The following is a 27,678-nucleotide window of genomic DNA, read 5'->3' on the forward strand; positions in this document are numbered from 1 at the left end:
GGGGAAGCACGCGGGCGAGCGAGCGCCGGGCCCCGCGGGAGCCGTAAGTTTCTCCGGCTCCCGCCTCGGCGAGCCAGTCACGAGCAGCGACAAGCACGGCGCCCGGCGCCCGGCCGCCGCTCCGAGAGCGAAAGCGAAGCGTAGGCGCAGAACCCGGATGTCACCGGCTCGCGGCGGCCGCGGCCCCGCCAGCTTCCAAGAGGGCGGCCCCGTGGTGCCAACAGGCGTGAAGCCGCGAGGAGGCGCGCAGGAGGCACTTCCGCCCGTTCTCCTTCGCGCCGTCCGCGGCGGGGCAAGATGGCGGCGCTGAGGGCTCTGCGCAGCCTCCCGGGCGTCGCGGCCCGGGCGCTGCGGCCCGGGGGCCGGCTGCCGGTTCAGCCCAGCAGGTGAGACTCCGGGCGGCCCTCGACGCGTAGCCCCCGACGCCAGCGGCTCTCGGGTCTGGCGCCTCCGCGGGCCCCGTGACCCCCTAGGAAAGAATGACCCAGGCCTGTGACCCCCCGCCCAGGCCTGCTGTCCCGGGCTCCAGGATGCAGTGGCGCCCGCTCCGGCCGAGGGAGGAAAGAGGGGTGAAATCAGCTGTCGGGGGACCCTGTCCTTGAACGTTAGTGATAGTGTCACCTTCCCCTTGTGCCCTGCTGCTTCTCCCGAACCTCATCGTGGGTGGCGTGCGGCTGGTGAAAAGGCTTCTTAGACGAGAAGAGGGAAGCACTCCTGATGGGGTTAAAGGAGGAACACAAACCCAGACAACTCCCCCAGCGCCCTCCCCCCGCCCCCGTTGGTCCCCAGGACATCATTCAGGCCTCACCCGGGCCGGCCGAGCCAAGGAGCCAGCATGCCCCTCTGCCCCGCCCCTGCACGGGCACCGCACACCTCTTAGTCTTCGGTTGACCTTGAATACACACCTTGCTTGCATTCATATTCCCCAAGGTGGAAATACGAACGTGATGAGAAGTTGAAGGAGCTAGGATCCCCAGCCTTGCATGCACAGGGGTGATGGGTGCAGTGATTGCAAGATTAAGTTGTTAGTAGGAATGGAACGTCTGGAGTTCCAGCTTGTTCTGCTAAAGCTACACTGTGTGCCAGTGGCTTGGTGTTGGAGAATCCGAGGGCCCTTCCCTGGGCCCACCTGGGAGTGCATGGGAACAGAGGAACCAAGCGCTGTTGAGGCCCTGTGTCTAGGATCTGTCTTTAACTCCCTAGAGGTGCTCGGCAATGGCAGCCAGATGCAGAATGGGCAGAGCAGTTTGGGGGAGCTGTCATGTACCCCACCAAAGAAACAGCCCACTGGAAGCCTCCACCTTGGAATGGTGAGTTCCCAGAGCCGCTGTCCCGACTCACACCCATCCCTGTCCCAAGCTGATTTCTGAGTGCTCTTGAGCTCTGTCAAGGCAAGTTTGCGCCCTTGCCCTTTTTGCTTCTTTCACCAGCGCTTCAACAAACACAGGAACACTGATAATAGGGCAGGTATTTATCAAGTAGAGAAGGAAAGGAAGAGCATCCCAGGAGAAAAAGAGTAGGTCCTAGTCAGCCCTTGGAGATCCCTACCAGATTTATATTTTTAGCTTCAGCTTTTTCCGGAGGTTCAATATATTTCCATCTTCCTTCAGTAGAAAAGGTTTTTCCCACTGGTACTCAAATGACATCTTCCAGACTACGAAGCATTTTGCCCCCATCAGAAGTAGCTCTTCCTTGTGACTTTTTGATTTTGATCAGTGGTACCCACATTCTCCTAATTTCTCAGGAATGAAACATTTTAGTCATCTTTGGCTCTTTTTTCTCTCTTGCCCTCCCTGTCTAAATCCAAGAAGTCACCAAACCATGCAGATTCTTTTATAATGTTACATATCAGATCATCTTTTCCTTTCTTGTTCAGATCTATTTTGTACTAGACCTTAATTAGTCAGGGGTCTCTTCACTGGGTTCCTGCCCACTGATCTGGTCCCCCTCCAGCTATGCAGGACAATGTAATCACCTTCATCTTCCCCAAACATCATTTTACCATGGCATTCATTCTCTCGCTCAGAAACCTTCAGAAGCACTTCCAGTTACTTTTCAAAAATCTTAACAGTAACAGTAGCCAAGTGTTTACCATGTGTCAGGTGTTTGGTGTGCATTATTTCACTTAGTCCTTGCAACAACTCCATGAAAGCGATACTAGTATTATATCACTTTGAAGAAATCATGGTGCAGGGAGATGAAAAACTTGATCAAGGACTCCTACATGGATTTGCACTCGGGTCTATGTGACTCCAAAGCCCATGGTGCAGAATTTTGGTTGAAAAGTTAAGCTCTGGTTTCAATTCTCTGCTCTCCCATTTACCAGTGAATAAAGTGCCTATTTCATAGCATCACTGTAAGGGTTAAATGGGATCATAACATGAATCAGTTAGTGTAGTGCCTGGAACATGGTAAGTCCTCTGTAAGTGTTGTTATTAATGATACTGATAATTGAACCACTGCCCCCTACTGGCGGCCAACACTCATCTTCTGCCTCTTGGTAGATAGAGAGTTCCACAGATACTTCCTTGTTTCCAAGATTTCACCTTTGTTGATTCCATAGCCCGGGATGCTCTTCTGTCTACCTGTTTGAGTCATTCCCTGTATTTAAGAACCAGCTCATATTCTGCCTTCATGAAGTCTTCACAGTGTTCTTTTCTTCCTTTAAATACTTAACGGCTAAGCCATTTACTTGGTAACTTGTGAATTTGGCCTCTCTTACTCGTTCCTCACATGTACTTATTTCCCAAATTAAACTCTATGCTTTTTGAGGGTAAACACTGCCGTTCGGTAGTAGTAAGAATTAAGTATACATTTCCTGATTGGCTGGGCATTCATCAGATAGATTTGGAGGGCAGTGTATCATAGTGGTTAAGAATGTGGACTGTGAGGGGCGCCTGGGTGGCTCAGTCGTTAAGCGTCTGCCTTCGGCTCAGGTCATGATCCCAGGATCCTGGGACTGAGCCCCGCATCGGGCTCCCTGCTCGGTGGGAAGCCTGCTTCTCCCTCTCCCACTCCCCCTGCTTGTGTTCCCTCTCTCACTCTCTCTCTCTGTCAAATAAATAAATAAAATCTTTAAAAAAAAAAAATGTGGACTGTGGAGCTGAACAGGTTGAGATCGGTCCTGACTGCCAGTTGCTAGCTCTCTGAGAAGTCATTTATCCTCTCTGGCTTCAGTTTCACCAATAAAATAAGGATAATAATAGTACCCACTACTCATGTGGTTGTTAGGGGAATTAAATTAATTAAAATCAGTGCTTAGGGTAGTGCTTGGCACATGATAAGGACTATATGAATGATATTAGTAATTTCTCTGGGTTTTTAAAAAATATTTATTTATTTATTTGAGAGAGAGCACATGTGCATCTGTGCACAGGTATGTGCCGGGGAAGGGGCAGAGGGAGAGGGGGAGAGAGAATCCTCAAGCAGACTCTGTGCTGACCACAGGCCCAATGCAGGGCTTGATCCCAGGACCCTGAGATCATGACCTGAGCCGAAATCAAGTCAGACGCTTAACCGACTGAGCCACCCAGGTGCCCCCAGTATTACCATCTTTAAAAAGGTATCTGGGAGACATGGAAAGAGTAAGGTTCGTGTGTGGTTCCTCTTGTCAAAAAATTTAGATCTTCCTCCCCTTTTTCCCATGTAATGGTCTTCTTCCTGGTTATGTTGGCGATTAGGGAATTAACAGGGTGTGGAATGGTGACATGGAAGATCTATAGGGAGAGGCTAACTCCTTGCTGTCTCTTGGGGGTTCTCTAGGGAATTACCATTTGGCTCTGAACTCTTTCCCACTTCTCAGATGTGGACCCTCCAAAGGACACAATGGTGACAAACCTGACCCTGAACTTTGGGCCCCAGCACCCAGCAGCTCACGGTGTCCTGCGACTAGTGATGGAATTGAGTGGGGAGATGGTGCGGAAGTGTGACCCCCACATCGGCCTGCTGCACCGAGGCACTGAGAAGCTCATTGAATACAAGACCTATCTGCAGGTGTGGGGGTGAACAGGGGCCTGCTGACGGGACCTGGGGATGCCGTGGCCTGGGACTTTGCCAGTTTGCTGCCCTCCAAAGCCCCAGGGAGGAGGGTGTTGAGGACATGAGGACAGTCTTGGGGAGATGGAGGGATGTTCCAGGGGATGCGTGACTGGAATCCATCTAGACTTGGTTTATCCAGCAGAAATGCTTGGGAGCCAGAGCTACACTCCCAGCTTTTCTCCGGATGACTTTTGGCTGGCCCCTTTACCCTTTCTCTAGTGCCTCAGTTTCCCTGTTCTTATATCCTACTAGGACGTCAAAGCCGGTGTCCCTGGGGACAGGGGAAGAGAGGAGAGAGACGTAAGCTTCCTAGGATTAACAGCCGATTCTTGTATCTTCCAGCTGTCTTAAGTTTGTTTTCGAAACACTCAGTGAGTCAGAGTGACCGGGAGGGAGTTTGTGGCTATGTGCCGTTTTTAGGAGAGCTCTGTGACCCAAGTGGTGAGGGTCAGATTGGAAGGAATTGGAGCTGGGACAGGCATCTGGAGTTTTTTCTTACCGTCATGAAGAAAGGTCTTGCTCACAGAGGGTGACGGGGGTAGGATACAACCAGCTGACTAGGACGTGATCCCCCCAGAGAGTGCAGGCAGGGATGGTGCCTGGTCCCAGAGAGTATGGAGCTAAACCCTGCAGCATTAACCCACGTCACAGTGACATCAGGACAAGAACTGGCTGTCCCAAAGACGGGCCTCCCAGCCCCGCCTCCTTCCTGGAAGCTGAAGCGGGTTCGGCAGACGGCTTGACTGGCTTTCTTGGCATTCTAGGGAAAGAACCATTTCTCCCCGATCAGAAGCCAATGCAGTCCTTCTCAGGGCTCTGTCTTCCTTAAATCCCTCACTCCCACCCAGTTAGTCCTAAGACTGGTTACCTTTCTCCTCCAGTACCTCAGAGAGGCACTCTTGTTTGAGACTGTTGTGGGCCGGAGGAGTGTGACCAGAGGTACGTTGGAGTAGCTTCTACCAGCCCGCAGGAACAGATGGTTAAGTTTTCGGGAATTTTGTGAGCCAGGTGTTAAACAGAGCCATTATTAAAAGTTAGATTATGGTAGCTCGCAGTTTAATAAATTATATCAAAAGGTAAGAAGTCCTCAAAGCTCATCCCTTTCTTACTTTGCTTTGCGGTGCTCTGAAGTTATGTTACTGTATCTGCTTGGCAGAAGTACCGTACAGTGCTGAGCTCCTCTACCCAGCACCGGCTTCCGTTCTGTGGCTTACAGCTGGCCCTGCGAAGTGGAGTTTCACCGTGGAAGTTGGCCCACACAACACATAGGGTTCCCTCTCAGCCCTTCAGAGATCTGATTTTTAACCGTTTCCCAGCATGTACCACTGGTATTGGCTGCTGCCTTGCTCAGCTCCGGGGACTGGAAGGCTTTGTGCAGCACTAACTCTGATGCCCGTGGAGAGCAGTGCTCTTGGCGGCTGGCTGAGGGCTCCTGGCCCGTTAGCTGTGACCCATGCTCTTCCCTTTTCCCAGGCCCTTCCATACTTTGACCGGCTAGACTATGTGTCCATGATGTGCAACGAACAGGCCTACTCACTGGCTGTGGAGAAGTTGCTCAATATCCAGCCTCCGCCCCGGGCTCAGTGGATCCGAGGTAAGCCCCATCACCTTCCCGTGGCTCTCCCCGGCTGCTGCCCAGCTTAGGAGCATCGCACCCAAGCTTAGTATGCAGACCCCAGGCTCCGCCCACAACTGCTGTGTCAGCGTCGATCCTTGGCTTCTATGTCCTTCTCTTCTTTTTTTTTCTTAAAGATTTTATTTATTTGACAGAGAGAGACACAGCGAGAGAGGGAACACAAGCAGGGGGAGGGGGAGAGGGAGAAGCAGGCTTCCCGCAGAGCGGGGAGCCCGACGCGGGGCTCGATCCCAGGACTCTGGGATCATGACCTGAGCCGAAGGCAGACGCTTAACGACTGAGCCACCCAGGCGCCCCTATCCTTCTCTTCTTGTCTTCACCTGTCTACAGTGCTGTTTGGAGAAATCACGCGACTTTTGAACCACATTATGGCTGTGACTACACATGCCCTGGACATTGGGGCCATGACCCCTTTCTTCTGGATGTTTGAAGAGAGGGAGAAGGTAAGAGAAGGAGGATAGGATAGGCAAGGGGGTACAAGAAGTAGAGAAGGTTCTTGAAGGAGAGACGAGATTAAAAGGAGAGAGAACATAGAACATTTAAAGGAAGAAGATCTAATTAATTTGGGTTATATTCTTTTTTCTTTATTAAAGATTTTATTTACTTGTCAGAGGAGAGAGAGAGAGTTCACAAGCAGGGGGAGCGGCAGGCAGAGGGAGAGGGAAAGGGAGAAGCAGGCTCCCTGCTGAGCAGGGAGCCCAATGTAGGCTCGATCCCAGGACCCCGGGATCATGACCTGAGCCGAAGGCAGCCGCTTCACCCACTGAGCCCCCAGGCATCCCAAACTTGGGTTTTGGACCCTTTTTTTTTTTTTTTTTTTAATTTTATTTATTCATTTGACAGAGAGAGACACAGCAAGAGAGGGAACACAAGCCGGGGGAGTGGGAGAGGGAGAAGCAGGCTTCCCGCGGGGCAAGGAGCCCGATGTGGGGCTCCATCCCAGGACCCTGGGATCATGACCTGAGCCGAAGGCAGACGCTTAACGACTGAGCCATCCAGGCGTCCCTTTGGATTCTATTCTTAAGGAACTCTGTGTCGTGAAGGGTTGGTCGGGTATCAGAAAGCAGGGGGCAGGGGAGTGGACCAGCATGTTGCTGGACTTGGGGCCCAGGACTTTGTCACTAATTCCCAGTGTGTCTTATCAAGATGTTTGAATTCTACGAGCGCGTGTCCGGGGCTCGGATGCATGCTGCTTATGTCCGGCCAGGAGGTGTGCACCAGGTGAGCCAGCTCCCCTGCCTTCCCCAAACTTCCAGCCCACGCCTGTATCCTCCATGGCCACTGGAGGGCAGCGCTGGCCGATGGAACCGCTGACCCTGAAGCCATGGGGCAGGGAGGCTGAGCCTGGCTCACTGTCATTCTCCATTTGGCTCCTAGGACCTGCCCCTTGGGCTTCTGGATGATATTTATGAGTTTTCTAAGAACTTCTCTCTTCGGGTTGATGAGTTGGAAGAGGTAAGATAGCAGCCAGTGGGGAAAATCCCTCTTTTCCCCTCGAGAAAGGCTCGTGGGATTTTAGTCCCTCGTAAAGAACCACAGAGGCATCTGAAGGGAGTTATAAAGAGCGTTCACATCCAGTTTTCTTGATCAATAGATGCTGACCAACAATAGGATCTGGCGAAATCGGACAGTTGACATTGGGGTTGTGACAGCCGAAGACGCGCTTAACTATGGGTTTAGGTGAGAGAAATGTGATTTCTGCGCTCGGGGGGGGGGTATTCCAGCCTAATACCTTGGCTTCAGGAAGGTGTGGTGCCGTCCGTGCCGTGCTCTGTGAGATTAGATCCCGTGCCCAGAGTGTGTGTGTGTTGGGGGGCAGGGAGACCAAGGAAGAGAGTGCGCCTCCTTTCCTGGTTCATGGAAAGGGACCCTTGTTCCCGTCCCACTCCCCAGTGGCGTGATGCTCCGGGGCTCAGGTATCCAGTGGGACCTGCGGAAGACGCAGCCCTATGATGTTTACGACCAGGTGGACTTCGATGTTCCTATTGGCTCTCGAGGGGACTGCTACGATAGGTAAGGCCCAGATGTCTCAGCTCATTTTCCAGCTGTTTTTCCCTGTCTGACTTTTCTCTTGGCTATTTTCTTTATTCCCGTATTTTCCGACAGCTCCTGGAGCTCTTGTGTCTGTTAAACTCGGTTGTTGTTCAGAGCCATTTCTTTTACCCTCACGTCTCTTAGATGGAACTAGTTTGGGCTGCATTCTTATAGCTGAGAAAGCTGAGGCGTAAAAGTTAGAGATTGGCCTGGGATCATCCTGTTAGTGGTGCTTGAGACTAGAATCCTCCTGATCCGGTGCTCTTTCCACTGGATTCTAAGCTTCACATTCCATTCCTGTTTACTGACCCTGAGTAAGATTGGCTTCTGTTTTCTTTTCGAGCCAATTTGACCCTGCCCCGTTCTATAGTCCAGGAAGTGTCTAAGAGGGTAATTGAAGAGGGGACTACTACAGGCCATGGGCTGAGAAGATGAGGAGAGGACTTGAGGCAGGGGCCAGCACCAGAACCAGAAGACTAGAGCTTTTACCGGGGCGGCCAAGGCAGGCAAAGATGCCGCACTGGGAGAAAAGAGGGAGATAACAAGTCAGCCAGCCCTCTGGGCTGACCAAGGGCATCCTCACATCTGATGCTCTGAACCTGCCTCATCCCCTTCAGGTACCTGTGTCGGGTGGAGGAGATGCGCCAGTCCCTTCGAATCATCGCGCAGTGTCTGAACAAGATGCCTCCCGGGGAGATCAAGGTTGATGATGCCAAAGTGTCTCCCCCTAAGCGAGCAGAGATGAAGGTTGGCTCTGGCGAGAGGGGAGGGGGGGAGGGGCCGGCAGCCAGGGATGAGTGGCTCTTTGAAAGAATTCATTGTGGGAGTCTTAACCTCCCGTAGACTCCTCTTTTGCTCACAGTGTGGGTTTTAGTCTCCCCCAGGGGGCAGGTTATTTCCTGTGCTGCGGGAAGGCCTGGGAGACATTTGGATCTGGCTCACTGCTGCTCCCTTTCTCCTCTTTCCAGACTTCCATGGAGTCATTGATCCATCACTTCAAGTTGTACACGGAGGGCTACCAAGTCCCTCCGGGGGCCACATACACTGCCATTGAGGCTCCTAAGGTGAGGAGAGTCGGGAAAGGAAAAGGCAGCCCAGGGCCTGGGGGGCTGGAGACAGGTGCGCAAATAGAGGCTTGGGTATCAGCGAGAGAGGGGACACGTGGGTGAGTAGAGAGGCTTCACTGGCAGAAAAGAGTGTTCTTCCTGTTCACGGAGGCAGCTAACCTTCTTCCTTGGATAGGGAGAGTTCGGGGTGTACCTCGTGTCCGACGGCAGCAGCCGCCCTTACCGATGCAAGATCAAGGCTCCTGGTTTTGCCCACCTGGTAAGAACCGAGCCCCAGGGATTCTCACTCCACTGAATCAATCAGTTATTAGTCACCTTGGGTGAGATTTTGATGAACTTTCCTTCCTCCTCGTCCCACCCCGCTAATCTTGCCACCACTGTTGCTGTCTCTGTCTCTCCAGGCTGGTTTGGACAAGATGTCGAAGGGACACATGCTGGCGGATGTTGTTGCTATCATAGGTACGAGACGCCGTAGACGAGGGAGTGTGGGACTCTAACTGGGGCAGAAACCGAACGCTTCCTGTTCAGCAGAGACTGGGCACGGACTCAGCTCCTCAGTCCGCTGGGCACAGTTGTGAGTTCTGGATTTTTGATAACACCGCTTTTTTTCTCCTCCCGCTGATCTCTTAGGTACCCAAGATATTGTGTTTGGAGAAGTGGATCGATGAGCTGGGGAAAGCATTTGATCCCCCTGCCTGTCTGCTTCCTCCTCGGAGCCTGGCCGTCCCTGGACAGGGACTGTGTGTGTGTGTGTGTGTGTGTGTGCGCGCGCGCACACCCGTGAACACTCAGCCGTCAGGCTTTCTGTGCATGTACTAGAAAAGGAGAAATTATAATAAATTAGCCGCCTTCCGGCTGCTCTGCCCAAACCTCTGATATGTCTTTCTCGGTATCTTACCATCTTTGACTTTGTTGGAAAAGTTAAGAATGTGAATTAACCCTCCAGTTCTCTGTGAAACTCAGTTATCGCCAGTTTTTCCTGTTCATCTCCACCCCCTTTTCTGACTCTTGGCCTGTCCACTTCTCCATTCCCCATTTCCTCTTTTCCCCTTGGTTCCCCCTGCCCAAACTTGGCTGCCTACACAAATTGGTAAACCTCTCCAATCAAGACGGGGGTAAAATTCCACATGGAAGGGAAAGGGCTGCGGTGGGGTCTCAGGGACCCTGAAGGGACAGTTTATTCCAGATGTATCTGAACACGGGGTGATGGCCGATTTAGCCTTTGTCCAGCACAGGCGTCGCCCGTCTGCGCCCCCGTCCCTCAGTGCCTGGGGCTTGGTCACTGAAGGACTGAGGCATGAGAACCCAGATCTGACTCCCTTAGTTGGCCTTCCGGGAGCCGCCCGGGCTCTGGTGCAGGAAGGGGAAGGGGCCAAAGCTGGGGGAAGGCGGGGCAGGAAGGGGGGAACTCTGTGGTCAGGGAGCCGCCGAGCACAGCTGCGCAGTGGCGGCAGAGCGTCCGATCCCTGGCTCACGGCCCTTCAGCCCCTGCCCAAGATGATTCCAGCAGTGGTCTTGCTCTTACTCCTTTTGGTTGAACAAGCAGGTGAGAGGGTCTGGTGAGGGCTCAGGAGCTGGGCCCCAGGGTGGGAATCGAGGGCATTCGTCTGAGGGCCGTGGCAGGGGCAGATCGGGAAAGGATGACAGGTGAGCGCAGGGTTCGGGTGGGCACTGAGACCTTGAGGCTGGTCCCTTCTGGTCCCCATCAGGGCACAAGAGTCCTAGTTCCCTCCTTTCACGTCTCCTTACTTTTTCAGGATTGATCATGGGGAAGGCTTCAGTTTGGCAGGGGAGGGAATGGTTGTATGACACGAAAAGCTGGGGAGAAGCTCGTTTTCCCGTGATCAGCGTTTCCTGTGTGGTGCCTTTGGGCTAGTCCACTGGGAGCTGATCTCTAGCTGGATAATAATGTTCATAAAGCCCCTCTAGGAAGGCGGGAGCCTGTCCTTCGGCTTGGGAGTGAGGCAAGGATGGTCAAAGTAGACCTGTTTTCTGCCTCTCTGGGTCATCACCTGCCTGGGCCACTCTGCCAACAGCTGCTATCAGGGGGTGGGGGGGGGGGGTTGGGCAGCACGCAATGCCCGGTTCTAGAGGCCTGAGCACCAGCCAAGAAATGGAGGCAGACACGGGACAGTCTCAGCAGCCCAAGGCTCCAGTCACTCAATTTCTGAACTGTCACGTCTTGCTGGCTCTGGGCTGGCTGTGTGTGTGTGTTTTGACGAGGGTTACAGCTGGGGGCCGGGGAGGAGGGGGGTCGTGAAACTTCAGGGAAGTGGGAAATTGAAAGAGACCGGCTGGGGAGTCCAGCAGCCCAGCTGTGAGGTGGAGGGAAGGATCCCGTTGGTGCCGGGTGTCACCAGATGAGGACAGAGCGGGGGCACCGAGGCAGGTTAGGACACGAGCTCTGAAAGCAGAAAGCCTGGATTTGAGCGCCGGCTCTGTCACGTAGCCCTCTGGCCCTAATGGAGTTACTTAGCTTTTCTGAGCCTGCGTTTCATCCTTGGTAAAATGGCGATAATGATGTCGTGCCCTCCCCCCCCAACCCCCCAGCCGGTAGTTTTTCGATTTATGAAATACTGTGCAAAAGAGCGTCATGGCACGTGCCCGTGAGCCCTTCAGATAGCGACCAAGGGCCGATAGAGGCTGGTGCTCAGACCTTATTTGATTTTTTAAATTGCACAAAACTTCCTCTCTCTGTGGCCCAGAGTGAGTGAGTAACAGGGCAGAGTGCCCAGAGACGGAATCCAGCTTGTGGTCATCCCCCCGGAGCCTGGGCAGAGACGCTCGCCCGGCCGTGCGCAGAGCCATTGCGATCTGTAAAGCCTAGGAAAGCAGATACCTGTTCTCCCCTTTTCAAGCCCCCTACAGCGGGCCGGAGAGTGATGAGACTGAGGCTCAGAGATGACCAATAACCGAGTAATTGCCTTCCCTCCCTCCCTCGGTTCACATCCTTCCTGTCCAGCCCTCAGCCACAGGTCACAGGACTTAGCAGAGACACTCCTGTGGTTTCTTCAGTGAAATTTGTCACTGCATGGCCCTCACCCTACCCCTCTGGGCTGAGGTTTTGGTCTTCGCTCAGTGAACACAAATAAGTCCCTTGAGGGCTGTGAAGAGCTCAGTGGTGCCTGAGGAACTGACAGGGCGAAAACCAGAGGGCTGGGGGCCGCGGGGGGCCCTGAGGGGGCTCCCTCCTGGGCTCTCAGCGCCTGTAAGCTCCATCAGAGCAGGCAGCAGAGCGCCCCCCACTTCCTGGCCCAGCCCTGCCCCAGGGTGAGGCAGAAGGGGGAAAGCTGGGAAAAATCGGCTCCCTCCAGGGAGGAAGAGCAAGTGTCTCTCCTGGGAGGCTCCCCACCAGGCCCTGTCCCACCTGCCGGTCCTGTCCTCTGAGCACCGGACCTTGCCTGATGCTCCTGACCCCGCGGGCACCCTCTGTCCCCTCAGCCGCGCTGGGAGAGCCTCAGCTCTGCTATATCCTGGACGCCATCCTGTTTCTGTATGGTATCGTCCTCACTCTGCTCTACTGCAGACTTAAGGTGAGGCTGGGGGAGGGGCTGGCGGGAGGCCTGGGAGGGCCGGGCTCAGCTTTGAGGAGAGGGAGTAACAGGGGTCTCCTGCAAAGTTGGGGGGGATGGGGCTGGGCCGCTCACTTCGCCTTTACTGATTACCTTTCCCCCGCTCCAGATCCAGGTGCGGAAGGCAGCTATAACCAGCTTCGAGGTATGGCCCCTTCTGCGCCCGGGTGTCAGGGCTACAGACGCCAAGCTTCCCAGGTCCCCTCCCACTTCCCCCTCCCGCCCCGCCGCCGAGCCAAGTCACAAGTAAAATACTCAGCAGGCGACAAGGGCGAGTGGACAGTGACACTGAGTGCGTGAGAGACGTACGCGGTGTGTGTGCATCTGCAGCCACGCGGGCCAACGGGCATCCATGCCCCGGAGCCCCCAGTGCCCTCTAGCCCAAGCGGCCAGCCGGCCCTGGCCACATACCTCACCGGGTGGGGAAGAAGAGGCCGAGGGACCCCGCAGGAGGCGTGGGTGTCTAATGCCTTGTCCCTTTTGCCTCCGCAGAAATCAGATGGCATTTACACGGTGAGTGAACCTGCCTTCCCCCCCCCAACCCCCAGTCCTAGGAAGTCAGCAGAAGAGGGTGGGGTTTTGTGTGATCTTTGGAAGACATGGGGTCTGTGGGGGTGGGTGGGAGCCCTGCGATGGGCTCAAGCTCCTGACCATCCTCTGACCTCCACCTCCAGGGCCTGAGCACCCGGAACCAGGAGACTTATGAGACCCTGAAGCATGAGAAACCACCCCAGTAACTTTAGAACAGATGCCCTTGGCCACCTCCTTCCCCTCCTGGTTCTCCTCCTAGCCCTCAGGTCAGCGTCTCCTTTGCCTCCCGTTAAAGCCAGCTGGCCACCTCTTTAATGATGCTATGTCCCCCATTACTGCACACCAGTGGTTCTTCCTCCCCACCGAAGACCTCTGCTCAGATGCTAATCATTAATGTTTATATTCTAATCTCACTGCCTTTCCCCACCCTTCTCCTTCCCGTCTCCCACTCCCACTCAACAATGGAAAGAGAGTACCACCAATAAAGCCGCTGCAACCTGGACTCTCTTCATTTACCATATATTTATTCAGCCTCTACTAGGCGCTAGGCTGGGGACCGAAGATGCCGTTTTGAGTAACCAGCCCCCGACCTCACAGAGCTCACAGTCTGGTAGACGTCGGGGCGAGGTTGCTTGCTCGAGGGGTGAAAGCCGACCGTGGCTGAGGCAGGGATGAGACCCTCGGCCCCAGGTCCACTGGCATGGAGCTGGAACAGGGAGGGAGGTGTCGGGAGTCTGGGCACGTTCAGAAACATCGGAACCTAAGAAATGACGTCTGCACCCAGCTTGGCTTTCCGTGTCCGGCAACTGAACCAGGGTTGGGTTGTGGAGTAGCCTGGCTGTGCAGCCCCAAACAGTCACCAACCCGGATCAGAGTGAGCTTCAGGGAGCAGCGTGGGGACAGCTCCCAACACGCACGCATCTGGGCATTAGCACAGCTGAGAAGCCAAACATGCAGAGCGGATGGTCCGATGAAGCCTCGTGTGACGCCCCTGATGGAAGGGTTTATGGGAACAGTGAGTTTTCAGTGGGTTCTGGGGCAAGAGGGACCTTAGAGGGCCAGGTAAGGGTTGGAGGTGGGTAAGGCAAAGGGGAGCAATGGGGTCTAGATGGGAGGTCAGCTCCTCCGAGTGCCGGGGTGGGTGACTAAGGAATCACCGTGGTCGGGTCCATGCTGGTCCCGTTTCCGCTCCGCCAGGAGGCAGCATTTCCTGCATCCCATCAGATGCCGCAGGTCCTACCTCCGACCCAGCAGCCCTGGCAGAATGGGTCTCGGGTCCCCGGGCCGACCCCTGGCACCACCCATACTGGGTAAGACTCAGCACTGCACAGCGACTTACACCGTCCACTATGGTTCCCAGCTCTCTTGCACCGTTGGATCTGCTCACTGACCCCGGGAGGAAGATCCAGCTCTTTGAAGTTAATTAACCTGTCCAAGGGCATCTTGCAAGTGACAGACTGAGCTCTCTTTGTCCCCACACATCTTGCCACGTGAGAGAAAAACAGAAACTAGGGAAGAAACTTGCCATGAGTGGTGAGGGCCTTGAAGGCCAGACTGAAGACTGATGGATACACGGAAGGAATTGGAGCCATGTCTGGTGTCTGGGAAGCAGTGATTTCAGATGAGCTATGAGAAATGAGCCAGGGAGGTAACTGCTTTAAGTGTGAAGTGGGAACAAACTTTTATTGGAAGATGCCTCCTCTTCCTTGAGCTCCACTTTGGTATTGTGAGTCTCCCACACTGGCCCAGCCTGATTTCCACTCCATTTTGATTTAATCCAGGAGACCTGTCTGGCCCCTAGCTGGCCTCATGTCTATGAGTTCCAGATCTGACCACCCAGCCAGTGCTGTGACTAGCACCCAGATAATAGGGGGAGAGGTTTGGAATGGGTGTTCCCCAGACAGGGGGTCTAGGTGAGAGATTTTAAATGGAAGGAGGGTTTGAGCACTTTTGGGGAAGAAGAGTGAATCTATCTTTTCTGTAGGATGGGGGGAAGCATGGTGTTCCCCTGGCTCAGAAGGGAAGCCAGGGTCCCGGCTGACACCTCTGGGTTCATTTATGGGAAGCCTTCTCCTCTTCATAGAAGGATCAAGAGGAAGTTCTGGGGGAGGGGGTGCCCTCCTTTCCTGTGACCTCCGGTAGTCTAGGGCCTCAGTTTGTGACAGTCCCCTGCTGTTCACCATCCCTTGTGCAGTGCAGAGCCTAAGCCTCTGCTGCAGAGCAGGCCCCAGGCTGGGGGAAGATGTGTCAGGCATGGAGAAGAATCACAGACACCACTTCCCCATTGTTTCCACCATCTGTCTCTTCATCCCTCCCTCCACTCCTCACACCAAACCCCTCTCCTAGCAGGAGCAGGCCTCTCGGTTCTCCCCTCACCAATACCCCTACTTCTCCCAGTCCCCCAAAGCACCAGGCTCACACCTGACTCCTTCGGTATTTATTGTAGAAAACAAGGAGCATGTTGGGAGAGGGCTCCAGACCTGGCCAGTGGGGGTTCTAGGGGCCAGCAGGGGAGGGAAGACAATGGTCTGGACGCCTCACTGGGTGGCAGGCTGTGTTCTGAGGTCCATGAAATTGCTCAAGAAGTTAATCAGGTCGGTTCCGGCCTTCTTGACCAGGGGTGTTAGCTGCTCCTGCGTCTTCTCAAAGTAAGCCCTGTGTATTCAAAGGATTAGAGGCCAGTGTGAGAGACCGTAGGCGCTCCCTCGTGGCTCGTGGGAGGTGAGACCCAGCTCCCCAAACTCTAGGGCCTGGTCCATCCTGGCATGGCAATGCTCCCAGGAGAGGAGGCAAGCCCTCCACTGAGGAGAGGAACAGATTCTGGAGAGAGAAATTCAAAGCCTAGTTCCTGCTGGCCCTATCTGTCCAAAAGGTCCCTGGGATCTACAAGGTGGCAAAGGAATTATTCTCTCCAACTTAAACCTCACCCTCTCTAACTCTCACCCTTGAGCTCCATCTTCTGTGCAACCTCCCATCTTCTCTTCTTTCTCTCTATAGCTCCCTGGTTCCTGAACCCCTTTCTTTATTTCTTCTCTTCTCTTTTCTTTTTTTTAAAGATTTTATTTTTAAGCAATCTCTATACCCAATGTGGGGCCTGAACTCACAACGTGGAGATCAAGAGTTGCATGTTCCATTGACTGAGCCAGCCAGGTGCACCCCCTGAGCCCCTTTCACTGAGACTTACTTGGCCTGGGCCTGAAGCTCTGGGCCCTTGGCCTTCTCCACCAGGTCCTTGCCGTAGTCGGTCATGGTCTGGAAGTACTGAGCGACCAGGCTCTGCAGATTTGGCTCCTCCGCCTGTCTCCGAACAAAAGCCCCTGCGCGCGCGCACACACACACACACACACACACACACACCTCGTCAGCTGGGTCCCCAACAATGAGTCCTGGCCTCCTGCCATACCTCTGTCAGTAGCCAGCCCCCTCTCTCAGCCCCCTCCCCAAACAGCTACCCAGCTCCAGGTCTCTGGATGAGATTTCTGAGCTTTAGAGAGGGAGTGATCTTCCTTTGGAGCACTCTGGCATAGGAGCCCAGACAGACGGGTAGCTAGGACCCCTAAGGGCACCTTCTCCTTCCTGGGACCCCTCTCCATATCACACTCACCTTCAAGGCTACAGACGGCGAGGAGAAGCACAGCCAAGGCAAGCAGCTTCATGGTGGTAACAGTGGGGATGGTGGCCTGGAAACAGTTGGGGGTGCGGGAGGAATGAGCTTCAGCCCCCCCTCAGAGACCCCTACTTAGGTGCCCACTCCACCCTGGTTCCCTAGCTTCCCACCATTAAAACCTGGTCCGCTCTGGATCCTGGCCACACCGCTCGCTCCCTTACCCTACCTGGTCGACGTCTCTGCCCTTGCTGTCTGTGTCTGGCCTGGCTGGGGAGATGAGAGCTATATATATTTCTGCTTCCCCACCCCCCTGTCAGGTGATAAGGACTGTGGAAGAGCGCCATTGGGGCAGGGGCCACGTTGGAGTAAACAAGTGGGAGAAATGGGGGAGGAGAGGACACGCGTGTGGGGGATCATGGTGATGAGGTGGGAGGCAGGGGGTGCAGGTCTTAGTGGAGGCCAAGGGGGTATACTTCAGGCTTATTCAACTCTCATTCTTTTGGGGTCTGGGGCAAGCAGTCTTTGGATTTGAGTGCTGCAGGAAGCAGGATTCCTAGTTTTCTTCCAGAAAGCCCTGACATATAAGCCCTCAGCCCTTGGTAACTTTGTCCCACTGTGGCTAGATTTTGTCTCCCCAGCCCTATCCCCTTCACTGCAGCTTGGTAGAGAGGTATTGGGGAACAGAAGAAAGGGGAAAGGACTTGAAATCAGGGGCAGGGGAATGAGGATTAGGAGGATAAGGGTAAGGGCCAGAGGGCAGGGTGATTGAATCTGTCCTGTTTTCAGTTAATGTGTAATGAGATGAGGGAGAAAACATGAGAGCCCAGAATGACCCTCCTGAGTGCTGATAAATGAGTACACCCTACCCTCAAAAAAAACAAATTCAGAAAGTAGCCCCTGCCTTCCCCTTCCCAAATGGTGGGCTCTGGCAAGAAAGGAGGTGAATGAGAGTCTTCTACCAAGCATAAAGGTTGAAGTTCCCTGGTCACTGGATTACCTTATCATTCTAAGGTGATGGTCACCCAATATGAGTCAGCAGGGGCCAGAGCATCCCTCTGACCAAGGCCCCAGCCCCTGTGCCAGCCCTAATTGTGAGGGAGGACAAAGGTACATTCCCCAAGCCCAAGGCATTTGGGTGAAATCAGCTAAATAGATATCAGAAGCATTTGTATCTATTACCCTTTTGCCCTCAAAAGTGTACATAGAACATTCTTGAGAGATGGAGATGGAGGTGTGAGGGAAGTGACCAGGGCCTTAAAAAAATCTTACTCCATCTACAATTATTCCTCTGTAGAGTGCTTAGTACTTGAAGCGTGCTCCATTGACTGTCCCTGGCTCTGGAGTGGAGTGCATTTGGGGGCCAGAGCCCGTATTCCTTGATTTTATTTGCCACCTCTACCTGGGCAATGAGGGAAGGGTTAGCCGACAGGGGGCAGTTGCTTCAGGGAATCATTCTGCTAGAACTAAGGCTGCGACCCCTGCTCCTCTATCCCAAACTCTCACCCAGTCCCATTCCACCAAGAGAACTACAAGGTGAACTTTGAGAGGTGTAGACCTCCATGTCTCCATAGGGAGAGGGGTACTTGCGAGTGGTACTCATCTGGAGGTGTGTACTGTGTTCTGTGGCGTACTATGGGGGGCTGTGAGGAGTCCCTAAGGGGCTCGAAGTAGGGGGCACCTGGGAGCCATATGAACCAGGGTTCGAATGCAGTATTCACGATCATTCCCTCTGCCACCCTTCACAAAACGGAAGCCTCCAGGCTGTGCGGCGAAAGGAGTTGGCCCAAGCTCCAAGATGCTCCCTCTGGTGTCTAGTACATTCACGGCGTTTTCCCGACCTTGTTGAGGCCGCGCGATCTAAGCCCATCTACTTGAGTAAGTCTGAGGAGCTGCCAATCAAGTCCCGCCCGCCTCTGCAGTGCCTGGGTTGGAGCTCTCTTGGACCTGGCTCTGCCTCTCCTTTGCTTCCTCCTCTCCCATTGGCCCCTGGGAGACAGAGGCAGCTTTTTTTTTTTTTTTAATCGATTGGGCGGGGCCCAATCAAGGGAGGGTCGGGTCTTTGATGTCTTTTTTTGCCCGATTCCAAGATGGCGCTCATGGCCACGCTGATAATGCAGCGTGAAGCCGCAGTACTGCCATCACTCAAGATGGCTGCCCCCATCAAGATGACCGGGGTGTGCCGGGGGAAAAGGGGCAGCATGATAATCTGAGACGGTAAGGGCTATTGCTTCATTGCAAGCCTCGCCTTGGGGCCTAGGAATGAAGAGCAGAAAGACTGGGAAGCTGGGTGAGGTCTGTGATGAGAGCTAGGATTAGAGAATGGGGGAGGGGACGGGGTGACAGGTGGGGTGAAGAATCAAAGATGGGACGGGAGTGTGCCTGGGGTTCAGTCTCCCCACCGGTACCCTCTCCCCACTCTTCCTGTTCCAGGTCTAGCATCGGACCATGTGGAAGTTTCTGAGACGGGGGAGTCGGATGATGGGGGGTGGGACCCGTGGTGGGGAGAGGGAGCAATAGCGTCCTTTCTCAGGCTAACCCGGCCCCTCCCCTGTTCTCTGGACTGAAATGGGGAACACACTGGGCCTGGCACCGATGGGGGCTTTGCCCCGCCGGAGTCCCCGTCGAGAGGAACCTCTGCCCAACCCTGGGAGCTTCGATGAGCTGCACCGGCTATGCAAAGGTGAGAAGTTGGCATTTGGGTGTCTCACGTTGAAGGGGCAGAGGAGGGGAGGGTCTTGAATGCTGGGTGTCCTGTGATGGGAGCAGGAAAGGGGAGATCCCAGCTGGGGCATCCAGCCTCAGGGAGGATCAAGTGCCTGAATGGAGTGGAACATTTCGCGGTAGGACTTGAAAGGAGGTCAGTGCCTCCAGAGTGCTTTCAGTGGGATTGCAAGGGGAGACTACTTCTTGGGGTAGGGGGTTCCTTGTCTGTGCTTATATTCCTCCCCTTACCCTCCCCTCCACCCCCTTCAGATGTGTTCCCAGCACAGATGGAGGGAGTGAAGCTCGTTGTCAACAAGGTTCTGAGCAGCCATTTCCAGGTGCTCCCACTTCTCTGGCCCTCCTTACGGTTCCTGCCTTCCTATCCCTGGATCCTCTCCTCCTTGCCTTTGTACTCAAGCCTTAACCAGGCTATGTGGGACAAATGAGGGAGGATGTGGGGCTCTCTTTACTTCCCTTGCCTGGGGGACTTGTTGCTTTTAGTTTTGGTGACCCTCTGTGTATGCTGGGATATTTGGGATTCTTATTAGGCCTTCTAGATGGGGAGAAGAGGAAGGGTGGAACGGGGATTGAAATGGGCAGGAATGCTTTCCTCCATGACTTCTCTTTCCTCAGGTGGCTCACACGGTGCATATGAGTGCCCTGGGCTTGCCAGGCTATCACCTCCATGCAGCCTATGCAGGGGACTGGCAACTTAGCCCCACCGAGGTGAGGACTCCTCACACCTGGGTCATCTCCCTCAAAGCCCAGCCGGGACTCGGGTCGAGAGGAGGAGGAAATGAGTGCGTTATGGGGAAGAATGTACAGGGCACCTGCTTCTCTGTTTCCTCTGAATGGGAGAGAGTGGGGGAACTATTTGTGATGAGCCGGAGTTTGTCTCTGTGGCTCCACTAGGGGGCGCTGGGTACTGTTAAGAAATCCTGGCTGGTTGGATGGAAGCTGAGTGGTGCCCCCCCAGCTCAGTCTTACTGTGTGCGCTCTTCAACAGGTGTTCCCCACTGTGGTAGGGGATATGGACAGCAGTGGCAGCCTCAACGCCCAGGTCCTGCTCCTCTTGTCAGAGCGGCTCCGAGCCAAGGCTGTCTTCCAGGTGACCCATGGTTCCTGCCTCCATCCTGAAGCATTTCCTCTTTCCCCATGAGTGTCCTGCTCAGTCAGGGGGGCTCCAGGGAGAGGAGCAGGGCAGGAGTGATCGTCCGGGCGGGGGTGGGGGGAGGGCTTTACTCCTTGTTCTCCCTACCCAGACGCAGCAGGCCAAGTTCCTGACGTGGCAGTTTGATGGCGAGTACCGAGGAGATGACTGTACAGCCACTCTGACCCTGGGGAATCCCGACCTGATTGGGGAATCGGGTGAGGAACTGGGGCGGGGTGCTTTGCATCTGGGCTGCCCACTTGCTGATGTTGCCTCTGCCTTCTCATCGTCTGTGCAGTTGAGGGATTAGAAACTTCTTGGGCAGGCTGGGGTGGGGGAGCAGGCCTGGATGCCGTCCCTGGGACCGACTCCATGTCTCCCCGCTACCCCGCAGTGATCATGGTGGCTCACTTCCTGCAGAGCCTCACCCATCGGCTGGTGCTGGGAGGAGAGCTAGTTTATCACCGGAGGCCAGGCGAAGAGGGCGCCATCTTGACACTGGCTGGGAAGTACTCGGGTACGGGGTGAGGAGGAATCGTGCCGGGGGGCAGATTCTGAACTCGGTGAGGGTTGCTGGCCTGCGTCCTGCTACAGTAACGCTCCTTGTCTCCCGCATTTTGGTTTTTACAGCGGTACACTGGGTAGCTACATTGAATGTGGGATCAGGTGGGGCCCATGCAAGTTATTACCACAGGGCCAACGAACAGGTGAGACAACCGATGCCGCCCCCGGCCCAGCAGGTCGGTGGGGAACTTGTGCTCCTGCGCACCTCCCCAGGCCCCGCTGCCCTGCGGCTCTGCCCTCCCACACGGCACAGATGTTTCACGCCTGCCTCTGTCTCCCTGAGCGCCCCCTCCCCGTCAGGACTCCTCTGGTCCTCACTGACGCAGGTCCTTCTCCCATCCTTGCCCATGGTTCTCAGGTCCAGGTTGGAGTGGAATTTGAGGCCAACACAAGGCTACAAGACACAGCCTTCTCCTTTGGTTACCACCTGACTCTGCCCCAGGCCAACATGGTATTTAGAGGTAAGGGTTATGAAGATGGCGTCCGGAGGTGCTGAGGGACTGGGCGGACAGAGGGAGGAGGGAAGCGTCCTTCTGACCTTGCTTCGGACCCCTGTCTCCAAGCCTGTGAAATAACCTCGTGTGTATCCTGCTCCCCAACAGGCTTGGTGGACAGTAACTGGTGTGTGGGTGCTGTGCTGGAGAAGAAGATGCCCCCCTTGCCTGTCACCCTAGCCCTTGGAGCCTTCCTCAATCACTGGCGCAACAGATTCCACTGTGGCTTCAGCATCACTGTGGGCTGAGGGGGTCCCAGAGCCAGCCCCCACAGATGCTGGAACCTCCAAGTCAGGTGCCCTAGGGCCAGAGACTAGGCCCCCTCTCCAGAGCCCACCTTGCCGAGTGACCTGTGGGTCCCAGGAGCAGAGTGGGGGACAGGACCATGCCCTCCTCAGAACTGGAGCTGCCACAGGGGCAGCTGCTGAGGCAGTGGTGTGAGGCCCCCACCTCTGCCACCGGCCCCAGGCTCCTCTTCCCATGCTCTTGTGGCTCTGGACTAAGGGAGAAGGATTAAGGGGTGTGTCTGGCCAACTTTTCTCCCCTCACTAACCCCCTTCTTCGTTTCCCTATCGATTAAAACTCCTAGGTTCTTCCTCCTCAGAGCAGAACAGTCTGCATGGGATTAGCTCCCTACCCTGTTTTCCATCCCAGAGTCTCCCAGGGCTGGGAAGAGGACGGCTGAAGGGCTAAATCTTTGACCTCAGAAAGTGCCCCCCGCCCCCATTCCCAGAAGGAGCTTCTTTACCTCTTAGCCCTGAGGCTTCCTCCTTCCCCATCTTCCATGCTTCCAGAGAACAACTCTGTCCCCGTGATCATCCCCCACCAACCCCGAGACTGCATGAAGAGGCAATTATTGCTTTAGTCTTTCATTGCAACCACTGGGCTCCCTTTCTACTGGTTCCAACCTCTGGCCCCAGCATTTTCCCCTTTCCAGTCCAACGTGTGCAGTTGGCTGGGCTGGGGAAGGAGGCAAGCTGGGGCCTCAGCTGCAGATCTCCTGGAGCAGTGGCATCATGGCGGACAGTCCCTGGATGTGCTGGATTTGGTACCCATATGCGTTGTTAATGCTCCGGAGCTCAGCCAACAGGCCCAGCAGCTTCGCATACAGAAACCTTTGGAGGAAGTAGTGGGGTCACCAGGGAAAGAGGAAAGTTAGGTAGCTGAGAGTCTTGTCTTGAGGTCTTGCTCCCCTGAACTTTCCCTCAGTGAAGCTAGGTCTGAACACTAGAGAAACTCATGCTCTGGTATGACAAATTTATCAAAAATTCCAAAGGTTCCCGAGGTCTTCTCTCACCATGCTGTTTTTCTTGAACCCAGAGGTCTGAGGGCCAAGTGTGAAGAAAGCCCCAGACTTGGTCAGAACTTCACCTGTGTGGAATCTGTGGATCTGGCCTTCTAGAGGAGGTTCTAGAAGGTGGGTGTGTTCTATGGTCTAAAGCATCCGTCTTCTGGCCAGACTGGCTCATTGAGGAACAAATGAGAACAAGCAGAGTGTACCTCAGAGCCTGGATAGATCATGGACTGTTGAGCCAGGGACTGGCTTTGGCCATGAAACTGAATGACCATAATAACTTCAAGGGGGATGAAAAATTAAAGGAATGGGCCAATGGAGAGGAAGGGAAGGGCGAAGGAAAGAGAGCAAATGAGAATCTTGGAAGGCTGCTTTAGCCTGCAGAGTTGGATGGGTAAGGTGATGGATGCCATCAATCTCAGGAATGCTTATTATACAGAGCCTGCGAGCTACTACTTTGCATCTCTACTGAATAAAAAAAAAAATCTGGAAAAAATCAGATGAAACAGCAGTAGGAGCGATTTGGATGCCAGAACCATATGAGGTGCGAGGGAAGGACTAGAGCCCCCAAGGGACCTGGTTTCCCAGAGGAAAGGACAGTAAAAGCATTCCTCCTGAGCTCAGTGTTTCCCTTGCCTTCCTGCCCCGGCGCAGCCTCCAAGCCCCCAGGCTCCCCCGTACCGATCCCGATGCCTTGGCGGCTGGCCTTTGATGTAGCTCTGCAGGGTCAGTGCCATCATCTCTTGCAGACGATCGATCTCCTCCTTCTGGGTAACCCCAGGCCTGTCTGTAAGACGGGGGAGGGGGGGCGGGAAGGACAGGTGGGGAGCAGGCGTGGGCCTATAGCACAGCTGGACCCAGGCTGGGTTTGAAGCCAAAGCCCTGGCACAGAGGGATTCACAGGGCTGGGAGTTTGGGCAGAGGTGGAGGAGCAAAAGCTTCTGGGCTTTGGGGGATGCTCACCAGGAGAGAAGAGGGCCATGGCGGCCATGAGCACATACTCGGGCTCCTGGAGCTGGAATCGCCTCAGTGTGGCATGGAAGCGAAAGAGCAACTCTAAAAACTCTTCCTGGAACCCCACTGTGGGAGATGCTAGCCTCAGGATCCTTCCGGTCACCCCGCCACAGACCGCTCGGCAAGGGCCGCGTACCCGCGGGCCTCACCGTGGACGCCGTCCTCCAGCGTGTAGCGGAGCGGCCCACAGAGGAAGTTTCGTGTTTGGAGACAGAAAGTGGTATTGAGTGCGATATGGCAGATTTCAACCGCTGCTCCCTTGAGAAGGGAGATCTGGTCCTCCATGGGCAGGGACCTGTACGGAGCAGACAAGAGCATTTTAGGCTCTGCCCTGAACTTCAGAGAGGGAGAGGAGTTCCCAGTTCTGCTTGAGATACTTAAAACCGGAAGAGGGAATTCAAGACCTGGTGCTTGGAAAGGCTGCAAGATGGGTTTAGAGGGTCAGTGACTGTTTTTGGGGTGTGTGCGTGTGTGTGTGTGTGTGGTTATAATTTATTGGAGGGTTTTCCTTCTGAAAGGTAAGGGGAGGTCACGTACCGGAAGAGGGGCAGATCCTTGGTGAACTTGATGACTTGCTGTACCATGAAAGTGTTGACCTCTGCGAAGTGCTCGAGCAGAGGCAGTGGGGGGACTGGGATGGGCAGGCACTGGTGGTGCATGAACAGATGAGCCGGCGGCTGCAGAGATCAGAGCCCGAGTGAGTGGCCCTGGCCCCAGGGGTCTCTCCAGCCCTCTCCTGGAAGAGTTCCGGGCCGAGGAGCCTGTCGACGGTGGGGTTCTGGGGAAGTCTCGTCCTCCGTATTGGGGCATGGCACACCCGCCCCCTCCCTCGGGTCAGCCTCCTCAGACGCCCCGTTGGTGCCCTTTCAGACCAAAGTCCATATAAAGTCTCACCCTGAACTGCACGAACTGGTCAAACATGGTGCCCACGTGGCGGGCGTGGGCCCCCAGGAGTGTCTGGACTAACTCTTGCTGCCCCTTGCTCAGCTGCACAGGTGCCCACTGTGCCCGCCGCTGGGCCTGCTTCGCCCGCCGCTGGGCCAGGGCTTCTGCCGACAGGATCACTGTGCCCAGGGAAGATGAAGGCCAGCGCCATTGAGACCCGCGGGGAGCACCTCTCTCTGCCAGCCCCCTGTCTGGGAGCCTTTGGGTACCGTGAGCGATGAAGGATGTGGGGAGGGAGCAACATTCCTGCGGCCCCCTTGGGCGCGGCTGAAGTCCTAGAGGCCCCAGGGGGTGGGGGATCCCTGTCCACCCTCCCCAGCCCGGGAGGCCCCACCACGGAAAACAAGGCACCAACTGGGGGGAAGGAGGGGTGGAGAGTAAAGCGGTCGCAGTGAAGGGAGATGTCTGGTTTCTGGGCAAGCACTGAAGAGGGAGGGCTCTTGGTTCCTAAAGCATCACCTTCTGTTTACATAGCCCTATAACGTCAAGGGTTCTGAGGTTAAATCTCGCTGGATGAAACAACCCTATGGGTAGAGGGTAGTCAAGGCAGATGTTATTATCCAGATTTTTCAGATACATAAGCGGGCTGGTATTCTAGTGGCAGGTCCAAGGTCACAAAACACTAAAGTGATGCAAGCCAAGATTTTTTGACTTCTACAGTTTCCGCTGCTCCATATTGAAAAGTAGTGTGCTATCACGGGAAAGCAAGGGCTTGGGACTCAGATAGAAGAGTCTGAACATGGACGCAGTAACTTTGATTCTGAGTGAGCTCCGGTGACATGGTCTGTTGGGAGCATAGCCTAATTATGTGGCACAGAATAACGGCGTGCAATGATTCATTCAACAGTTATCAAGTACCTACTAAGTGACATGCACCTTATGTGAGAGACAGAAATTCAAGCCATGTGGTTATCTAGGGGAGGAGCAATCTGGGTGGAGGGACTGGCAAGTGCAGAAGTCCCCAGGAAGGTGTGCTGGGTGTGCTTGAGGGTGTCACTGAAGTCAGTGTGGCTGTGAGTGATGGAGCAAGGCAGGAAGAGTAGGAGAGGAAATCTGGGGGGCTCTATGGGGGAGCTAGACCACGAGATCTCGGACTGTAAGAGAGGTGGGAGCCATTGGGGTTTTGAGCAGAATAGAAACATCATCTGACTTGTTTCCAAAAGCTTACTCCTCTTGTGTGGAGAATATGCTTTGGGAACGAGGGTAAAGCAGAGAGACCTAGTCAGTGGGTTCTTGTGTTGGTAGGGGGCCAACTCACTTTCCTTCTTCATGCCAGCATCTAGGCACTTCTGCAACCTGCAGGCTGGGCAGTGGCGCCTCTGGGCCTTGTTGACCTTACAGCTTCCAGCAAAGGGGCAGGTGAGACCAGTGTTTTTGCTGACTGTTCGTCTGTGAGAGATGGACACGTCCGGGAGGGTGGTCGTGGATGGCAGTGAACAGGTGGCTATGTGAGGGGCTGAGATGACATGATCTACAAGGATGTGTGGGGACGTGGGCTAACCTGAGCTGTGCCCAAGGGTCCCTAAGGGTGGGTAGGGTACAACACATCTCGAGCATGGGGGCACAAGATCACTGGCTTGGTGCTTTGCAGGTAGTGAGTACAGAAGAAGTGCTCTTGACTAAGGGGTTGTGACCACAGGGCAGACACAGCCTTCCCCCTATTATTCTATTTACGCACCTATTTAGGAGATGTTGAGGTTGGCAAGATGTAGCATGCCAGCCACAGGGCAGTTAGGCTCCGAGAGGCAGGAGTAACACAGCTGGACAAGCTCGGGCATGTGCCACAGCTCAAAGACTGCCTGGTGGGCAGTTTGGGAGGTTGTTTCTCCTGGGGAGGAGGCTCTTACCTGAAGAAGCCCTTGCAGCCCTCACAAGTCAGGGCGTGGAAGTGATAACCGGTGGCTCGGTCCCCACATACCATACAGCTCCTCGGCCCATCCTCCCCACTGGCCATGGCTTCAGATGTTGCAATGGCCGTTGTAGGCCCCTGGATGTGGGAAGGGTGAGTGGTTAGCTGGAGGCCACCCTTGATGCTCTTCTCCCGCTTCTTTAGAACCTCTTCCCAAACCTGCCCTGGGCCTGACCCTCTGCATTGTCTGTACTTTATTGCTTTTAGTCTCTGGCCCCCAAAAGATTTCCTACCTGCTACTCTTAGGCCTGTCACCTGCAGGCCACAGAATCTGGTGTGGGCTGCCTCTCCCCAGACTTCCACTCTGCCCCTGCTTTCCCCTTGGTCTCAGGACCTGCCAGTGTTTGCAGTTAGGGATTATGGCCCTCTGTACCTGGAAAACAAGGAACTTCTGCTGTGTGTGGCCTCCAGTTGTTCTCAGCGACTACCTAGATAAGGCACAGACTCTGGACCAAGGGCAAAGGCCCAGGTGGGAGGTTTTCCCAGCATGCCCATGGTGTAGGTTGCTGGCACCTGGGGGACCTCATGACTCACCAGAAGCTGCTGCTTATCAGACCCATGGAGATCTTCCCTACTACTGAGCTTCAGGCTAGAGCTGTAGGCCTCCTTTGAACCTGGATCTTGGACAAGCTGGGAAGAGAGAGGGAGAGACAGAGCAAGGTTTTTCACGTGCAGTTTGACAATAGTAAAAGAATAGGCATACCAATTGCACAAGGCTCCCAAAAGGAAGGTTCTTGAAAAGAGACCGGGGTCTAATGAAGAGCTTATGCGAAGAGCTAGTGAGATCTACACTTCCTAACTAGGGGGGGCTGAGAATTACGTCAGAGTGGCCTCTTAACAAATTAGAGGTAGTAGTTAGGATTGATTTGAGGACTCTTGCACCGAGCTGGCTTCATGGGCATGTGACCTGCGCAGGTACACAGGACCCTGACCTTGAGGTGTCTCAGGTTTGGTTTCATGCTCTGCCATTGCTGTCTTGAAATTCTCAACGGTTTTTGAACAAGGGAATCTGCATTTTCGTTTTTCAGTGGGTGCCACAAATTACGCTCTCGGTCCTGTCTGGAGCCAAGATGGGACTTCTAATGAATAGGTTTAAGAGTCGCAAGTAGGAGTCTTCACC

At 54.7% G+C, this 27,678-nt stretch overlaps 5 protein-coding genes across 6 annotated transcripts; 3 read left to right on the forward strand and 2 right to left on the reverse strand.

Moving 5' to 3' along the window:
- Window positions 1-271: 271 nt before the first annotated feature.
- On the forward strand, window positions 272-9,638 carry NDUFS2 (NADH:ubiquinone oxidoreductase core subunit S2). 2 transcript variants are annotated; one of them, XM_021681880.1, is made up of 15 exons: window positions 272-386; window positions 1,204-1,310; window positions 3,803-3,993; window positions 4,291-4,338; window positions 5,512-5,632; window positions 6,005-6,117; window positions 6,821-6,895; window positions 7,052-7,129; window positions 7,269-7,354; window positions 7,568-7,687; window positions 8,326-8,455; window positions 8,677-8,772; window positions 8,951-9,034; window positions 9,177-9,234; window positions 9,406-9,638. In XM_021681880.1, the coding sequence occupies exons 1-15, from the start codon at window positions 298-300 to the stop codon at window positions 9,441-9,443; spliced, it is 1,434 nt and encodes a 477-aa protein (XP_021537555.1). In that variant the 5' UTR covers window positions 272-297; the 3' UTR covers window positions 9,444-9,638. The 2 variants fall into 2 exon arrangements, with proteins under 2 accessions (XP_021537555.1, XP_021537556.1); XM_021681881.2 differs by lacking the exon at window positions 4,291-4,338 and having other exon boundaries at window positions 279-386.
- A 547-nt stretch (window positions 9,639-10,185) lies between these two features.
- Window positions 10,186-13,380, forward strand: FCER1G (Fc fragment of IgE receptor Ig). The gene is made up of 5 exons (XM_021681879.1): window positions 10,186-10,321; window positions 12,217-12,308; window positions 12,457-12,492; window positions 12,840-12,860; window positions 13,022-13,380. Exons 1-5 carry the CDS (start codon window positions 10,273-10,275, stop codon window positions 13,082-13,084), a joined length of 261 nt encoding a protein of 86 aa, XP_021537554.1. The 5' UTR covers window positions 10,186-10,272; the 3' UTR covers window positions 13,085-13,380.
- A 1,920-nt stretch (window positions 13,381-15,300) lies between these two features.
- Window positions 15,301-16,739, reverse strand: APOA2 (apolipoprotein A2). Its single transcript, XM_021681878.1, has 4 exons — window positions 16,712-16,739; window positions 16,483-16,558; window positions 16,063-16,195; window positions 15,301-15,533 (listed from the first exon to the last, which is right to left on the reverse strand). The coding sequence occupies exons 2-4, from the start codon at window positions 16,532-16,534 to the stop codon at window positions 15,416-15,418; spliced, it is 303 nt and encodes a 100-aa protein (XP_021537553.1). The 5' UTR covers window positions 16,535-16,558; window positions 16,712-16,739; the 3' UTR covers window positions 15,301-15,415.
- Window positions 16,740-18,584: 1,845 nt separating this feature from the next.
- On the forward strand, window positions 18,585-23,299 carry TOMM40L (translocase of outer mitochondrial membrane 40 like). The gene is made up of 10 exons (XM_021681877.2): window positions 18,585-18,699; window positions 18,916-19,165; window positions 19,459-19,526; window positions 19,822-19,914; window positions 20,195-20,296; window positions 20,451-20,556; window positions 20,733-20,855; window positions 20,969-21,045; window positions 21,261-21,363; window positions 21,505-23,299. The coding sequence occupies exons 2-10, from the start codon at window positions 19,051-19,053 to the stop codon at window positions 21,642-21,644; spliced, it is 927 nt and encodes a 308-aa protein (XP_021537552.1). The 5' UTR covers window positions 18,585-18,699; window positions 18,916-19,050; the 3' UTR covers window positions 21,645-23,299.
- On the reverse strand, window positions 22,257-27,018 carry NR1I3 (nuclear receptor subfamily 1 group I member 3). The gene is made up of 9 exons (XM_021681876.2): window positions 26,932-27,018; window positions 26,497-26,636; window positions 25,908-26,038; window positions 24,599-24,768; window positions 24,242-24,381; window positions 23,854-23,999; window positions 23,654-23,770; window positions 23,372-23,477; window positions 22,257-22,511 (listed from the first exon to the last, which is right to left on the reverse strand). The coding sequence occupies exons 2-9, from the start codon at window positions 26,601-26,603 to the stop codon at window positions 22,382-22,384; spliced, it is 1,047 nt and encodes a 348-aa protein (XP_021537551.2). The 5' UTR covers window positions 26,604-26,636; window positions 26,932-27,018; the 3' UTR covers window positions 22,257-22,381.
- Window positions 27,019-27,678: the final 660 nt, after the last annotated feature.

This window comes from Neomonachus schauinslandi, chromosome 6, assembly GCF_002201575.2.
Source record: "Neomonachus schauinslandi chromosome 6, ASM220157v2, whole genome shotgun sequence".
NCBI lineage: Eukaryota > Metazoa > Chordata > Mammalia > Carnivora > Phocidae > Neomonachus > Neomonachus schauinslandi.

Excerpts from the sequence above, each read along its gene's own strand:
- NR1I3 (XM_021681876.2), bottom strand. The coding sequence starts at position 26,603 with ATGGCCAGTGGGGAGGATGGGCCGAGGAGCTGTATGGTATGTGGGGAC. Across the intron at positions 24,769-25,907 it reads TGCTGGCATGAAGAAGGAAA|TGATCCTGTCGGCAGAAGCC; the intron begins GTGAGTTGGCCC and ends CCCTGGGCACAG. Across the intron at positions 24,382-24,598 it reads ACCAGTTCGTGCAGTTCAGG|CCGCCGGCTCATCTGTTCAT; the intron begins GTGAGACTTTAT and ends TGATCTCTGCAG.
- NDUFS2 (XM_021681880.1), top strand. The coding sequence starts at position 298 with ATGGCGGCGCTGAGGGCTCTGCGCAGCCTCCCGGGCGTCGCGGCCCGG. Across the intron at positions 387-1,203 it reads CTGCCGGTTCAGCCCAGCAG|AGGTGCTCGGCAATGGCAGC; the intron begins GTGAGACTCCGG and ends TTAACTCCCTAG. Across the intron at positions 7,130-7,268 it reads GGGTTGATGAGTTGGAAGAG|ATGCTGACCAACAATAGGAT; the intron begins GTAAGATAGCAG and ends CTTGATCAATAG.
- FCER1G (XM_021681879.1), top strand. The coding sequence starts at position 10,273 with ATGATTCCAGCAGTGGTCTTGCTCTTACTCCTTTTGGTTGAACAAGCA. Across the intron at positions 12,493-12,839 it reads CAGCTATAACCAGCTTCGAG|AAATCAGATGGCATTTACAC; the intron begins GTATGGCCCCTT and ends TTGCCTCCGCAG. Across the intron at positions 12,861-13,021 it reads AATCAGATGGCATTTACACG|GGCCTGAGCACCCGGAACCA; the intron begins GTGAGTGAACCT and ends CTCCACCTCCAG.
- TOMM40L (XM_021681877.2), top strand. The coding sequence starts at position 19,051 with ATGGGGAACACACTGGGCCTGGCACCGATGGGGGCTTTGCCCCGCCGG. Across the intron at positions 20,557-20,732 it reads CGACCTGATTGGGGAATCGG|TGATCATGGTGGCTCACTTC; the intron begins GTGAGGAACTGG and ends GCTACCCCGCAG. Across the intron at positions 21,046-21,260 it reads ACCACAGGGCCAACGAACAG|GTCCAGGTTGGAGTGGAATT; the intron begins GTGAGACAACCG and ends CATGGTTCTCAG.
- APOA2 (XM_021681878.1), bottom strand. The coding sequence starts at position 16,534 with ATGAAGCTGCTTGCCTTGGCTGTGCTTCTCCTCGCCGTCTGTAGCCTT. Across the intron at positions 16,196-16,482 it reads CGCCGTCTGTAGCCTTGAAG|GGGCTTTTGTTCGGAGACAG; the intron begins GTGAGTGTGATA and ends GCGCGCGCGCAG. Across the intron at positions 15,534-16,062 it reads GAGCTTCAGGCCCAGGCCAA|GGCTTACTTTGAGAAGACGC; the intron begins GTAAGTCTCAGT and ends TTGAATACACAG.